Source organism: Pan paniscus, chromosome 10 (genome assembly GCF_029289425.2).
Source record: "Pan paniscus chromosome 10, NHGRI_mPanPan1-v2.0_pri, whole genome shotgun sequence".
Classification (NCBI taxonomy): Eukaryota; Metazoa; Chordata; class Mammalia; order Primates; family Hominidae; genus Pan; species Pan paniscus.
Genome location: NC_073259.2, coordinates 137,270,243 through 137,286,455, shown reverse-complemented (window position 1 = coordinate 137,286,455; position 16,213 = coordinate 137,270,243). Strand labels below are relative to the sequence as shown.

The window sequence follows — 16,213 nt, the reverse complement described above, 5'->3', positions numbered from 1 at the left end:
CTGTTCTAAACACTCTACAAATATTAATGCACCAAATCTAGGGCAAACCCAAGAGGTACATACCATCATTATGCTCATGTTATAGCCGAAGAGAATTAGGCACGAAGAGTTAAGTAACTTGCTTGGAGCCACCCAGCTAGTAGTGTCACAACCAGGATTCAAACGCAGGCAGTCTGATATGGTTTGGCTGTGTCCCCACCCAAATCTCATCTTGAATTGTAGCTCCTATAATTCCCACATGTTGTGGGAGGGACCTGGTGGGAGATAATTGGATCATGCATTCGGGCAGTTTCCCCCACACTGTTCTCATGGTAGTGAGTAAGTCTCAGGAGATCTGATGATTTTATTTGGGGTTTCCCCTTTCGCTTGGCTCTCCTTCTCTCTTTGCCCCACGCCATGTAAGACATGCCTTTGTTCTTCCCTCACCTTCCGCCATGACTGTGAGGCCTCCCCAGCCACCTGGAACTGAGTCCATTAAACCTCTTTTTCTGTATAAATTACCCAGTCTTGGGTATATCTTTTTTATCAGCAGTGTGAAAACAGACTAATGCACAATCCAAGAGAGAGTCCCTGCACTTAACTATTAATAGTTCACTACACTGAAACCACGTGTCTTTTAACCACATACCAGCACCTTTGAGTCACAAGATGCAGTTTAAATCCAGCATTATCTGTGCCTAGTGGGCAGGAAGAAAGGAAAGACAACTTTCAGAATCTGCTTAGTTCTTCTTATTTTTTTCACTTTAATTTAATTTTTATGTAACTCTTATTTTAAATTAAGGAGTACATGTGCAGGTTTGTTACAAAGGGAAATGTGTCATGGAGGTTTGTTGTACCAATTATTTCCCCACCCAGGTATTAAGCCTACTACCCATTGGTTGTTTTTCCTGATCTTCTCCCTCCTCCCAACCTCCACCCTCACATAGGCCCCAGTGTGTGTTGTTACCCTCTATGTGCTCATGTGTTCTCATCATTTAGCTCCCACTTATAAGCGAGAGCATGTGGTATAAGCGAGAACATGTGGTATGTTGTTTTCTGTTTCTGTGTTAGTTTGCCAAGGATAATGGCCTCCAGCTCCAACCATGTCCCTGCAAAGGACATGATCTCATTCTTTTTTATGGCTGCATAGTATTCCATGGTGTATATGTATCACATTTTCTCTATCCAGTCTACCATTGATGGACATCTAGGTTGATTTCTTGTCTTTGCTATTGTGAATACTGCTGCAGTATACATGCACATGCCTGTGTCTTCATGGTAGAATGATTTATATTCCTTTGGGTCTATACTTGGTAATGGGATTGCTGGGTCAAATGTATTTCTGTTTTTATCTCTTTAAGGAATCACCACACTGTCTTCCACAAAGGTTGAACTAATTTACACTCCTACCCACAGTGTATAAGTATTCCCTTTACCCCACAATGTCACCAGTATCTGTGGGTTTTTTAAAATCTTTTTAATAATAGCTATTCTGACTGGTGTGAGATGGTATCTCATTGTGGTTTTGATTTGCATTTCTCTAGTGATCAATGATGTTGAGCTTTTTTATGTGAGTATTGTCTGTGTGTCTGTCTTCTTTTGAGTTTTTGTTTGTTTTTTCACAAAATTTTCTGGAAGTCTCACTAAATGACTTTTATTGATATCTTCTGGGCCAGAAATGTGTCAGAGATTAAGGGCAGCCAAAAACTATAGTCATTTTATTCAGGCATGTTACAGCCACAAATGAAATTGGGGTTTTATTAGGAAGAAAGGCAGAACAGACATTGAATGGGCAACAAACTGTCTAACACAGAGATCAATCTCTTAAGATGTTTAAAAACTTCCGTTGTGCAGTGTTTTTCTCTATCCATTATTTTCCTTGTCTCTTTTACAATTAATTTTCAAAGGTCAACATGAATAAATGACTATGCTGATACTTGAAGCATAACATCAGGATACCAGAAACATGAGGAAATTTAAAAAAACAAAAATCAAAATAAAAAAACACTCTAATTCTGGTTCCAATCCATCAGACCACTGCATGACAGATTACTTCAGTGATGTTGTAGCAGACTCAGTTAGGGCCCTACACATTTCCCTTGTACCCTAGCACAGCAGTGTTCTCCAGACCAGGTCCAAGTGTCACCATCCATCGGGAGCTTCCTTTGAAACAGTAGAAGTCTGTTTTGTCTGCACATGCAGTGGGCTGGAAGTGCTAAGCAGTGGTCCGTTTAGGAGCAGCACTCAGGTTTGGTGTATAAATACCCCAGCTCCCTCAGCCCTCAATGAAACTATTCTTAGGTGTATATTCTAGAGAAATCCCCTGCAGGGAGATACATCATAAGAGATTTCAATCTATTGAGATACCTACACATTTACACACTGCTACAGTTGGAATGTCTGTTCCCCCAAACCTCATGTTGAAATGTGATCCCCAGGGTCGGAGGTAGGGCCATGGGAGGTATTTGGGTCATGGGAGTGAATCCCTCATGAGTAGGTAAAGTCCCTCTCTGGTTGGCAGTGGGCGTGGGGCAGTGATGGAGTTCTCAGCATTGTTAAGAGCCTGGCACTTTCCCTGTTCTTCTCCCTTGCTTCCTCTGCTACTAGGTGATCTCTGCACATGCCTGCTCCCTTCGCCCTCCTCCACAAGGCTTTCTCCAGATGCCCAATCTTTCAGCCAGCAGAATCATGAAGCAAGCAAACCTTTTATTCTTATAAATTACCCAGCCTCTCTAGGTTTTTTTGTTTTGTTTTGTTTGTTTTGAGAGAAGGCCTCGCTCTGTTGCCCAGGCTGTGGTGCAGTCGCACAATCACGACTCACTGCAGCCTTGACCTCGCTTGGCTCAGGTGGTCCTTTCACCTAGCCATTCAAGTAGTTGGGACTACAGACATGTACCATCACACCTGGATAAACTTTTTTCTATTTGTTTGTAGAGACAGGGTCTCACTGTATTGCCCAGGCTGGTCTCGAACTCCTGGGTTCAAGTGATCCACCTGCCTCAGCCTCCCAAAGGGCTGGGATTGCAGGTGTGAGCCACTGCACCTAGCCTGGTGTTTCTTTATAGCAATACAAATGAACTAAGACACACACAGAGAATATACAATATATGTCGTGATATACATCATCCCCTGCAGGATCAGCCCCAGGTGCCCACTGTGATAACTGGTTTAATCTACACAACTTGTTAGTAGCCTCCTTTTCCCCGTGTCACTTGCACACTCTCCTATTGAAGTTTCCTGAATATCCCAGATAAATTGCTCTTGAATCTTTGTCCCAGGATCTACTTCCAGGCTGGCTCAAACTAAGACATGGGTCATTATTTCTCTAGCAAGAAGGGGACTGTTATTGTTTCCCTATAATGGATGACAATGAGCCCCCAGGAAAAATATTTGAAGCCTAACTTTAATGGTGATACCTTTCTCAGTGCCACATCCAGCTGATTCTCTGCTATTCTACCTCCTTCTTGACTCTGGAGTGCCTAAAGTTCTGTAGTGCTTTGTCAGAGATCCTTACTGGCACACAGATAATGCCCAAGTAGCAGAAAGGGTGTATGAAGTGACAATAAGGATTATGATTGACTGACAGGAAGGAGATATGTTTTCTAAAGAGAGTCTGTGCCTTTATTTCCTAGGCTCTGCGGTGCTGTTATAAGGTGAACACACAGCAATAAGGAAGCTGAGCTTTCAAGGGTTTTCTGGGGTCCAAAAATCAGAGCAGTTATAGGTCATATCTCAAGCAAAGCTAAGGCTTTGCAGGTACTTCTGCCACTGAACAAGGGTCTCTTTTGTCCGCCTCTTATCTGAAGACTTTTGTGAGTCATCCCCGTACCATTCACCTCCTGGAAAAGGCAAAGCTGTGCAAAAGAGAAAATTCTTGACGTCAAAGAATTGGAAATACACAGAGGAGGCAGGGAAATACCAAGCCTGAAGGCTCAGTCACTCAGCCACACTGAGATCTTGGTAGGCAGAAACACGTATGCTATTCAGAGAAAAAGGCAACACCCCAGACATATGGGCTTACAGCTGCTCATCAGTCATTCCCAGCGTCATTTCTCATTATGTTAACCTGAATGTGCAAAAACATGAAAGGCCTTTTGATTTTTATCGTTAGAGTGGAGATGCTCTTCACTTTTTACCACGAATGTTGAGAAACTGTGTTCCCTGAGACTGATGTCAGAAGTGGCCACACTGCTCCCTCGTCTGTCTCCTTTGTGATGAGCCAGTTTCGGCCAGCAAGTTAAACAGCATTGTTCCACTTTTTTCCAGACTACCACTTGTTCCTTTTGATCCTCCCCCTTTAGAGTAGAAAAAAAAAGTTAGGTTGGTGCAAAAGTAATGGTGATTTTTGCCATTAAAGCTAATTTTTCCTGCCTAGAGGCAGCAGGAAATAGCATCATATACTGATTTTACCCCTTCATTTTTGTGCCATGTTTTTATTCGAATTAAAATAAAATCAGGCTGGGAACCCATAGAGGAGAAAAAGCGTATGGATAATGGGACTTTGAAGGCCTATGCATATTCCAACAGTTTGAAACATGGTCTCTGAACTTCAGGAGCATTCCAAATTGGAGTCTTGTCTTTTAGAATTAAAATAATGAATAATATATGTATTGCTACATCCAAAGCCCAACTCCAATGAGCTGGTTATAGACAAATCTCATCCCATAAAGGAAAAATAAGATCTTATCTAAGAAATAGTTAACATAATGAAAATAGTTATGTAATTTTAGGATGATAAACTTCTATTCCTTCTGCTGGCATTCTACTAACAGGCATTTTACATTTCACATGAGAATCAAAGTAACAAGAATCTTTGCAAGCTCATCTCTCAAAATGACATAGATACAACCCTACTGAGCTCGCAGTCTTAGAAAGAAAATAAAGCGATTGAATAACTATGAGTGAAAGTAAAATGACAATTGTGTTAGATCCACCCTAACCAGCTCCTAGCACCCACCCAGATCTTTTGATGTTATTGTGTCAAGGAAAAGACAGATACGTTCAGAGTTAACAGAAGAAACGCAATGTGGCATGTTGATAAAACACCTCTTAGGGCCACCACTGGCATGTAAGGAGCTGAAACTGAGCAAAGAACATTGTGAGCTAGGACTTGGATGTTGTATTATACAGAGATGTGGGGTTATATTGGGACTTCTATGTTTTTGTGATACAAAATGCAATCTCTGCAGAGAAGAATGAGATTCACTTACTGGGTCTTGAGGCTCAGTTTTCTCTATCTGAAAAATGGGCTCCTATGATCTCTCTGTCCCCCACCAGTTAAAAAATCACAAGAATTCTAGAGGAGTCACTGAGGATGAGCATGGGTGCACTGGAGAGAGAGATGTAGGGTGTCATGAGATCCAGAGATGCTCGATGTCTGGGAAACACCACCGAGGCATAGGTGTGCCTGAAAAAAGGAGATTCATGCATACAGTGTGAGGAGCTGGGGAGCAAGAAGGTGAGGATGTAAATCCCAGTCCTTTCCCTGTTGAGTCCTGTTTATGCACTTAACAAACATTAACACCATTCGTTGTAGCTAAGCTCTGCGCTAGGTGCTGGTGAGCAGAAAGCAGATACAGCCCCGTGGAGCTTAGAGTCTGTAAGAGAGATAAAGGGATTAAATAACTATAAGTAAAAGTAAAACAGCAACTGTTAGGTGCTACCAAGGGGAAAGGTTCAGGACATTCTTAATTCTGAAAGCAAATACTTGGGGCAAGCCGGGACATCCCTAAAGACACAGGTCTTGAGCTGCTCGATGAAAGAAGGGTTTACAGCAAAATGCATGTTTGGGTGAGTGTGGATGTGTGTGGTGCATCGTGGGTCGCATCCGTGGGGATGTGGGAGTGCTGTTGGAGCCACAGCAACATTCCAGACACGTCTGGAGGCCAGGACCCAATAAAAGCCTAGAAAATTGAAACAGAGTGAAAGCAAGCCAGAGCAAGAGAGCACAGAGAGCGAGGACTCTCTCCCTGCCTTTGTCTTCTTCACATACCTTGCACTGGTGGTGCAGTGCTGCTCATCAAGCTTCTTTCACAACACCAGGCCCCTCTGGCCATCCTTCGGCGGCTTAAGCTACCGTCGTCATGTCCACGTTTAGAGCTATTTGAGTTAGCTGATGCGTGGACTCGGGAGCTGGACTTCCCAGGTTCAAATCCTGCCTTCATTAATTTCTAGCTGGGTGACCCTGGGCAAGTGACAAAAGCTGTCTGTGCCATCTGTAAACTGGGAAGAAGAAGAATGTTTGTCTTCTCAGGATGCTATGAGGATTGACGAGCCGATATTTGTAAAGCACTTACAAGGGTGCCTGACACATAAGTGTCTGCCAAACACAATATTAGTAATAAATTTCCTCCGCCACATTTTCTGTCCTCCACCCCTTCCCCATCATAGTTGCCCTGTGGAAATCTGGGTGAGGACAGAACATTATCTCATGGCTGCCACGGTCACCCAGCTGGTGCGGCCTGCCAGGATTTCTGAGCCTGCAGAAGAGGCCAGTGCTGTTTGCAGGGAGGCTGAGGAAAGGCAGGCGGCATACTCCCAGGGACTGGGCCGTCTCAGGAGGGGATGTCATGGAAGGGTGTGTTTGGTCTTCCAGGAGGCAGAAATCCTGAACACAGCCATCCTCACGGGGAAGACGGTGGCCGTCCCGGTGAAAGTGGTCTCCGTGGAGGACGACGGCACAGTGACAGAGCTGCTGGAGTCTGTGGAGTGTAGATCGTCTGATGAAGACGTGATTAAGGCAAGTTGACACCTCCCCGCCCCTGCAGAAACCTGCTGTCATGTCAGCTTCTGTGCTCCTGGACCAGCTTGGGACCTCTGGGTCCCACAGGATCCCTCCCATCCCATTCTGGTTGTCCTGCCGCTTACATCAGGACATTCTCCGTGGCACAAATATTGGACAGAATGAAAAAGTGCTCTGGCTGGTGGCTCCGAGTGTGGGAGGCTGTCCCTTGACACTCTGTGTTCGCCGAATGCCCTTGGCCTCTTCCCAGATCCCCGGGGAGATTGTCGTGGGAGGCAGGGACCCGCTTACCCTCCACCCACCCCAGGCAGGGGAGAAGAGGGGAAGGAGCCCTAGAGCCTAGATGGATGGGTATGCGGCCACACTCCGGGATGATTCTATAGCACACAGCATTCATGTAAAATCAATGGTGGTATAAGGTGTACAACTACTCCCAGCTTTGATTTACAGTACTGGCCAAGGGAGGAAGAGGAAATCATTCTCCATTCCTCTGCCCAGCCCACAAAATTCCACATGAGCTAGGGATGTGGATGAACAGTGCTCACCCCTCCTTCCTTCATCTCAGCCTCTTCTTTCTCTTCTTAAATTAAAATCAAAAATGATTCAAAACAAAGGCACCCTGGGAGACGGATGGAGGAGGCTGGGGAGATGGAGTCTTGCTCTGCCAGGAACCTCATAGCACACTTCCAGCCTGCAGGAGATAAATGGGTTCCCCAGGCTGCCACCGCCCACTCCAGAGACAGGGCTGCAGTGACAGATGCAGCAGGCACCTCCTCAAAGGAGGAAGCTGCCAACAAAAGCCCGGGACAGCGAGAAGGGCTTCACAAGGCTCCGGGAGACTCCCTCCACATAAGTCCTAGCCATGGCTGGAGCACAGGACAATTCCCGGACAGGAATTGGTGTAACCACTCTGCTCTGAAGCAAACCTTCAGGGAGCATTTTTGCTCACTTAAAACGCAGTCAACAAATGCGAATCAAATCCCCACTAAGTGCTAGGTACTGTTCAAGACTCTAGGACCACATAAATGAGATGGACGTCCATCCTTATGGATTTCAGAGAGAAGGCAGAGATGTCAGAAAGCAACAGGGCAGCGGAACACATGACATCATACAGCACTTCTACCTACTCATTCCAGAATCTTCTTCACATCAGCACAGGGCAACTTCCTTCACTGACTCCAGCCAATATCTAGGCTCATCTTACAATTCTCTCCTCTCTGCACAGCCAAGCCTTCATCAAATCCTGTTGGCAGTGCCTTCCAAGGATAGCCAGGATCCAGCCCTCCTCGGGTCCTGCCACCACCCCAATCCCAGACACAATCACCTCAAAGTATTGACCACCTTGCTGGTGACCTAGGGCCTGTCCTTACCTCCTCTCCCATAACCCCTCTTTAGTGCTACAGCCAGGGCGGTCACGGGCGATATGACCATGTCACTCCTCTGCTCAGTCCCTCAGGCTGATGAGTGGACACAGATGTGCAGTTTGAAAGAAGAAATAAGACCTCATGTTAGATAGATCAGTTGGGTGACGACAGTTTACAATAATCTGTTACATATTTCAAAATAGCTAGAGAATAATACTAACATTCCTAGCATAAAGAAACAACAAATATCTTAGGTGGAGGCTATCTCAGTTACACTGATTTGATCTTTACAAATTTTATGAATGTATTAAATGGCCACATGGACCCCAAAATATGTACATTAATTATGGATCAATACTTTTTTATATAAAAAAAATACACTGGCTTCCCCTCCTCAAAGTAAAAGCCAAAGTGTTTACAGAGACAGAATCAAACCTTTGCAGCCATACCTGCTGTAACGCTGGCCTCACGCTAGGCACAGCCCCTCTGGCTGCCTCCACTCTGGCCACACTGGAGACTTGGTCACTCCTGTAACAGGACAGGCATCCCCTCTCCTCCCTCTGCCTTTAACTCTCTTTCCCTGGATGCCTGTACGGCTCCCTCACCTCATCTTCTCCCCAAGGCCTTTTCTGAGCAGCGTCAGCAAAATCTTCACACACACCCACAGCACTGCCTTCCCCATCCCTGTTGAACTTCTATTCATATATGCGTATATGTCATACATAGCACACGTTCATGTATTCACAGATACACTATATATTTTTGTTTGTTGTATTCATCTTCTGACTGTCCTCGTTGGAACCTAAGCTCCGTGAGGGCGGTGCTGTTTGGGTCCACTTTGTTTGCTGCTCTATTCTTATCACAACAGTAGTGGGGGGCTTTTTGTTTGTTTTTTTCTTTTTGTGTGTTTTTAACTTTTATTTCAGGTTTGGGGGTACATGTACAGGTTTGTTATATATTAATAGGTCACCTGCGTGTCACGGGGCTTTGATTACAGATAGTTTCATCACCCATGTAATAAGCACAGTACTCAAGAGGTATTTTTCTCTGATCCTCTCCCCTTCCCACCCTCCACCCTCCTATAGACCCCAGTGTGTGTTATTCTCCTCCTAGTATCCATGTGTTCTCCTTGTTGATCTCCCACTTGTAAGCAAGAACATGGAGTATTTGGTTTTCTATTCCTGTATTAGTTAGGATAATGGCCTCTAGCTCCATCCATGTCCCTGCAAAGGACATGATCTCATTCTCTTTTATAGCTGCATAGTATTCCATGGTGTATATGTACCACATTTTCTTTATCCAATCTAGCACTGATGGCCATTTAAGTTAATTTCATGTCTTTGCTATTATGAATAGTGTAGCAATGAACATTCGCGTGCATGTATCTTTATGGTAGAATGATTTATATTCCTTTGGGTATGTACCCAATAATAGGATTGCTGGATTGAATGGTAGTTCTGTTTTTAGCTCTTTGAGGAATCACCAAACTGCTTTCCATAGTGGCTGAACTAATTTGCATTCCCACCAGCACAGTATAAGCATTCCCTTTTCTCCACAACCTCACCAGCATCTGCTATTTTTTGACTTTCTAATAATAGGCCATCTGACTGGTGTGAGATGGTATCTCATTGTGGTTTTGATTTGCATTTGTCAAATGATTAGTGATGTTAAGCATTTTCTCATATGCTTATTGGCCATATATATGTCTTCTTTTGAAAAATGTCTGTTCATGTCCTTTGCTCACTTTTCAGTGGGGTTGGTTTTTGCTTGTAAAATTGTTTATTTTCCTTACAGGTGCGGGATATGAGACCTTTGTCAGATGCTAAGTTTGCAAATATTTTTTTCCACTCTGTATGTAGGTTGTCTGTTTACTCTGTTGAGTTTCTCTTGCTCTGCAGATGCTCTTAACTTTAATTAGATCCTGTTTGTCAATGTTTGTTTTTGTTGCAATTGCTTTTGGCATCTTCCTCATGAAATCTTTGCCAAGTTCTATGTCCAGAATGGTATTTCTTAGGTTATCTTCCAGGGTTTTCATAGTTTTGAGTTTTACATTTAAGTATTTAATCCATCTTGAGTTAATTTTGTACGTGGTGTAAGGAAGGGGTAGGTCATTCAGGAGTAGGTTGTTTAACTTCCATGTAATTTTATGATTTTGAGTGATTTTCTTTGTATTTATTTCTGTTTTTATTGTGCTGTGGTCTGAGAGTATGGTTGGTATGGTTTCAATTTTTTTTTTGAATTTGCTAAGGATTGTTTTATGTCTGATTATGTGGTTGATTTTGGAGTATGTGCCACGTGGTGATGAGAAGAATGTATATTCTATTGTTTAGGGGTGGAGAGTTTTGTAGATGTCTATGAGGTTCATTTGGTGAAGTGTTGAGTTCAGGTCCCGAATATCTGTGTTAATTTTCTGCTTCAATGATTTGTCTAATACTGTCAATGGGATGTTGAAGTTTCCCACTATTACTGCATAGGGATCTAAGTCTCTTCCTAGGTCTCTAAGAACTTGCTTTATGAATTTGGATGCCCCTGAATTGGATGCATGTATCGTTAGGATAATTAGGTCTTATTGAACTGAACCATGTACTATATAATGCCCTTCTTTTTTTTATCTTTGTTGGTTTAAAGTCAGGTTTTTTTTTTCTGAAATTAGGATTGTAACTCTTGCTTTTTTTCTGTTTTCCATTTCTTTGGTAGATTTTTCTCCATCCCTTTATTTTGAGCCAATGGACGTCACTACATGTGAGATGGGTCTCCTAAAGACAGCATCCCATTAAGTCTCGTTTCTTTATCCAGCTTGCTATTCCGTGCCTTTTAATTGAGGCATTTATCCCATTTACATTTAAAGTTAGTATTGATATGTGCAGATGTGATCCTGTCTTCATGTTGTTAGCCATAGACTTGTTTGTGTTGTTGCTTTATAATGTCACTGTTCTGTGTATGGAAGTGTTTTTTCAAATTGGCGGGCAATGGTCTTTCCTTTCCATATTTAGTGCTCCTTTCAGGACCTCTTGTCAGGCAGGTCTGGTAGTAACAAATTCTCTCAGCACTTGCTTGCCTGAAAAAGGGACTTATTTCTCCTTCACTTATGAAGCTTAGTTTGGATATGAAATTTTTGGTTGGAAATTTTTTTCTTCATGAATGTTGAATATAGGACCTCAATCTCTTCCGGCATGTAGGGTTTCTGCTGAAAGGTCCACTGTTAGCCTGGTGGGGTTCCCTTTGTAGGTGACCTGCCCCTTCTCTCTAGCTGCCCTTAACATTTTTCCTTTCATTTTGACCTTGGAGAATCTGATGATTGTGTCTTGGGGATGTTCTTCCTGTGTGATATCTCACAGGGGTGCTCTACATTTCCTGAATTTGAATGTTGGCATATCTAGCAAAGTTGGGGAAGTTTTCATGGATGATATCCTGAAATATGTTTTCCAAGTTGCTTGCTTTCTTCCTGTCTCTTTCAGGGATACCAGTGAGTTGTAGATTTGGTCCCTTTACATAATCCCATAAGCCTTCCTCAGAGGCTTTGTTTGTTCTTCTTCATTTTCTTCCTTTATTTTTGTTTGACTGAATTATTTCAGACAGCCAGCCCTCAAGCTCTGAGATTTCTTCAGCTAGGTCTATTCTGCTTTTAATACTTGCAATTGCATTATTTAATTCTTGTAGTGTGTTTTTAAGCTCTATCACATCAGCTTCCTTCTTTTTTATAATGGCTACTTTGTTCCTTTATCATTTTATTGTGATTCTTAATTTCCTTAGATTGGGTTTGATATTCTCTTGAATCTCTGTGATCTTTGTTTCTATCCATATTCTGAATTCTATTTATATCATTTCAGCCATTTCAACCTTGTTAAGAACCCTTGCTGGGGAACTAGTGCAGTCATTTAGAAGAAAAAAGGCACTCTAGCTTTTTCAGTTGCCAGAGTTTTTGTGTTTGCTCTTTCTCATTTGTGTGGGCTGATATTTCTTCAGTATATGAAGTTGATGTCCTTTGGATGGGTTTTTTGGCTTTTTTCTTCTTTGAGGTTCTAGGGGGTTTGATTATGGTATAAGGTGGGTTCAGTTGACTGGCTTCAATTCTAGTCTGCTCCTGGGTCTCTGAGGAGCCCCCTCTGATTACTGTTTTCATGCCCATATTTCTTTTGTTCAGTATTCTGGTCCATGAGGCCCCCTCAGGCAGGAGCCACAATTGGCAGACAAGCTGTATACTTACCAGGTTGGTCCTAATCTGCTGCCCATATGCTCCCTGGGGAAATATGGGGTTGTGCCCACCTGTCCTTAGAGCTCAGGCAGAAACAGGACTTCTGTGTTGGAAGCTCTCTGGGTGTGACACGTCTGGCTATGGGAGGCAAGAGAGGGTGGAGTTCCCTGCCCAGACATCCAGATGTTTCCAGAGCAACAGGAGGCTGTGTCCCTTGGCAAATTTAGGCAGAAGTAGGACCATTGAGCTAGAAGCTCTAGCAGGAGTGGCTTGCCTGGTTACCAGCGGCAGGGGTGGGTAACAATGCCTGCCCTGCCCTCCACGTGCTTCCTGGGACCACAGGAGGCTGCACCCACTGGCTGAGTTCCCACAGAAGCAGGGCCACTGGACCAGAAGCTCTAGCAAGCATTGCCCTCCTGGCTGTCAGTCAACACTAGTGTTAAAAGAAAAACCTTAAACAAATTAAATTTAACAGAGTTTATTTGAGCAAATAATGATTCACAAATTAGGGAACCCCCAGAATCTGAACAGGTTCAGAGTGACTCTGGAGCTGTCATGTGGTCAGATAACATTTATAGACAGAAAAATGAAAGTGGACCACAGAAAACAGAGTGTGAGGTGCAGATGCAGCCGGATTAGTTACAGTTCAGCATCTGCTGTATTTGAACATGGTTTGCGGTGTTGGCTACCTGTAGTTGGCTGACACTCAGCGATTGGTACAAAAGCAGGTACAGTGTGGTTGAACGTGCAGTTAGGTTACTGTTCAGTAGGCATGGAGAAACCTTTGGGCCAAACTTAAGCTACATGTGGCAGCTTTAGGCTAAACTTAACACTAGGCATGGAGTAGGTGGTTAAGAAATGTTTGCTGTCAGCAAACATTTGCTTAAATATGTTTGACAGCAAACATTTCTTGAGCAACTACTATGTGCCTAGTGTAACGTTTAGCCTAAAGCTGCCTCACGTAGTTTAAACACTGAAGGGAAAACATAACTACATTACTCACGTTTTCCCTGGAGGTGTAATACCTGAAGGATGAATTTGTACCCAGTATGCCCTGCTGGCAGAGGGAATGGCATGAGGAAGGGAAATAGGAGGCGGTTCTTTCTGCAGGTGGCCACATCTCCAGTCTCCAGGAGTGGCCATGTGATTCAGGGTGGCCAATCAGAACATGGCAAATTCTGGACATGCCATTGGCTCAGGGATAGACACATTATCCAGTCAGAGCCAATGAGATGCAGGCTTCAGACTTGGGCAGGAACTCTTGAGAAAGAAATGTTTTTCCTCTCTTTGTTTCTGAGAATGACTCATGAAACCACCCTTGGAAATACAGAGGGTGCAACGAAAAATGAAAAACCTCACAGCATTTATTTTACATCCACCAATAAGCCTCAAAGCCCGATGCACAACTTAAAAATCAAAACCCACAGCTCACACAGTTGTCATTGTGGTGCTCTGTGAATCACAGATGTTGACAAAGAGTCACTTGGTACGTGTGATGTTTTGGTGTCATTTGGAGGCTGTTAAGAAAGAAAGCCAAGGGATTCTCAGAGATGTGTCACAGCCACCTGTGCAGCCCCTGGAAAGCCTCTGAGCAGAGAAGGTCTGCCTTGAAAGGCCCCAGTCTTTTTATTTTTATTTGCTTTCTCTTCTTTCCTCAGCCAAAAGCCCAACAGGCTGGTGTGGGCTTCCCCAGCCACATCAAAACCTCCTCTCAGGAAATCCACTGAAAACTCATTCCCGTTGAATTGTAAATTGCGTAAAGGCATGCTCTCTTCTGCCTCCCAAGGATGCTTGTTTTGTTTTGTTTTCTCAAGAAGGCAACAGGTCCCCAATGAAAGCATTTCAGATGTTTGCAATAATATACACTGTGATTCTCAGAGGTTGGAAATAATGGAAAATGCCACCTACATCAAGAAGTTAAAAAAATTGTCACATGATTGAAAAGTCCAGCTTGGCGCTAGCTTAGGGTGTTTTATTTAGAACTCCAAAATATATCACCGGAACATCCCCTCTCTTCCTCTCCCTCCCTCCTTCTCTCTCTTTCTCCCCCTACCCCCACTCTTTCTCTCTTTTTCTTCCTTATAGACACTCTTTCTTCTGTATGAGTTTCATTCTCACAGAGCTGTCCTTGTGGGAGCAAGATGGATGCCTCAGAACTGGTTCACATCCAATAGAAAAGAGTATTTGTCTTCTAGGACATTCCTGTATAAATCCTGAGATATGTTCTTATGGGACCTATTTAGGTCACCTTATCCTTGAGCCCAGCACTGCAGCCCAGGGATCCAAACATACTGGTTGTCCAAGCCCTAAATCATCTCAAAGCACATGAACTCAATGAGGAGTTTGGGGAGTAGGGTCCCCCAGGGCCAACCTGTGTATTGTCACTACAGAGAAGGGCAGTGGACTCTCTGCAGCAAAAGCAACCCATGTCCCCTGCAGCCACTTAGGAGTGGGATAACCTCGGGGTTGGGGACATTGTAAGAACCCACAGATCAGCTGGTGGGAGAGCCACTCTCTCCTAAAGCCAGCCACACTGCACACACTAGGAGGAAGATTGACGTGGGCTCAAGTATTACTCCTGAAAAATTTGCTGAGGTTTTTGTTTTTGTTGTTGCAACTTACAGACTCAAGTGTTCATTAACAGGTCCTGAATAAACCAGTATCCACCAAATATTTCAGAAATGTCCACTGATAAAAATCAAAGGGGGCTGTAGCCCTACCTGATTACAGCTGCTCTTGGTGAACGTGCTTTATTATACAGCATTTCAACAGCATCAACATCCACCCTTGCTTCTGCACCAGAGACACACACCAGTGGAAATCAGGTGTATAAAGCTTGACACATTCTCCTAAGGTGGATCAAAGTGGAATCTTTCTGTGAGTGCAGCAAACTGCTGTGAGGAGAAGGAGTGTAATTTCGGGGATGGGAGCACAACGCTTAACAAGCTGAGTAAACAACTGGGAGGAAGAGACGAGTGGAAAATCAGAGAAGCTCTTCTGCAGCTATTTTCAGCATCCCTGGTGGAGTGCTTCAGTGTTGGGGCCTGCATGGCCTGGCTCCCCTTCCAGCAGCCTGTTCCTGAGGAGAGGAGAGCGGTGGAGAGCCGGCTCCCAGCAGTTCTCTTTCAGCAATCCAGCTGGGCGCCCGACAACCTGTGCAGCCACAGGGACAGCCCCCAGGAGGCAGTTTCCTAAATAGTCCCTTCTTTTTTTCTCCACCTGCAGATCCTATAACTCCCGATGAGCTTTTTTGTCCCCACCCCAAGAGTTTAGCCAAATGGCTTCAAATATTCAGCTAAGGAATGGAGAAGCTGCAGGGATTGCGCCTCCTCACTGATCCCTGCTGCCTCCTTTGAAGACTTTCCCTGTGTCACCTGCAGGGAAGAGTTCTCAGGGAGCAGACTGTCCACATAACAATAGCATCCCCCGTGTATGAGCATGATATCTTTGATGCACTAACACAAGAGATGCACTTTTGATTAGTGAAGGAGTATCTCTGAGGCTCTTTTATTCGGCAGGGGTAATGGATTAGACTGGCCTCCCAATAGACACTTTCTTCAATCCATCATGTGGCAAAAGGTGGTCATTTTGATAGTAATCCTTCAATATTGGAAAGGACTCTGTAGCTACAGAGTGGGAGTGACCACCTGCGGGATACAGGGATTGGCCCTCTTGGTCCCTCCTCCATTAAGTGGAGATCCAAGTGGATTCATGGCAGGGAGAGTTAGGGGAAGATAAAGATGAACTGTACCACATAAACTTTGCATACTCACCTGGCATTATTATTGATTTTTAATCACGGCATTCTATTTGGACAGCAAATAGTGGTGATTCTTTCCTAAAGTTGACTTCCTAACGTTAGGATTTTTGTTATTGTTGGATTAGGAGTTGATATGGTTTGGCTGTGTCCCCACCCAAATCTTATCTTGAATT

General features: G+C 43.9%; 1 protein-coding gene across 2 annotated transcripts in view; it reads left to right on the top strand.

The window, feature by feature from the left end:
- TMEM132D (transmembrane protein 132D) overlaps positions 1–16,213 on the top strand; it is an 820,982-nt gene that overhangs the window by 678,249 nt on the left and 126,520 nt on the right. For both annotated transcript variants that reach the window (XM_034934836.3, XM_034934834.4), the window contains one exon: positions 6,575–6,718. In XM_034934836.3, the coding sequence (XP_034790727.2) occupies positions 6,575–6,718 (144 nt within the window). The remainder of the gene's footprint in view (positions 1–6,574; positions 6,719–16,213) is intronic.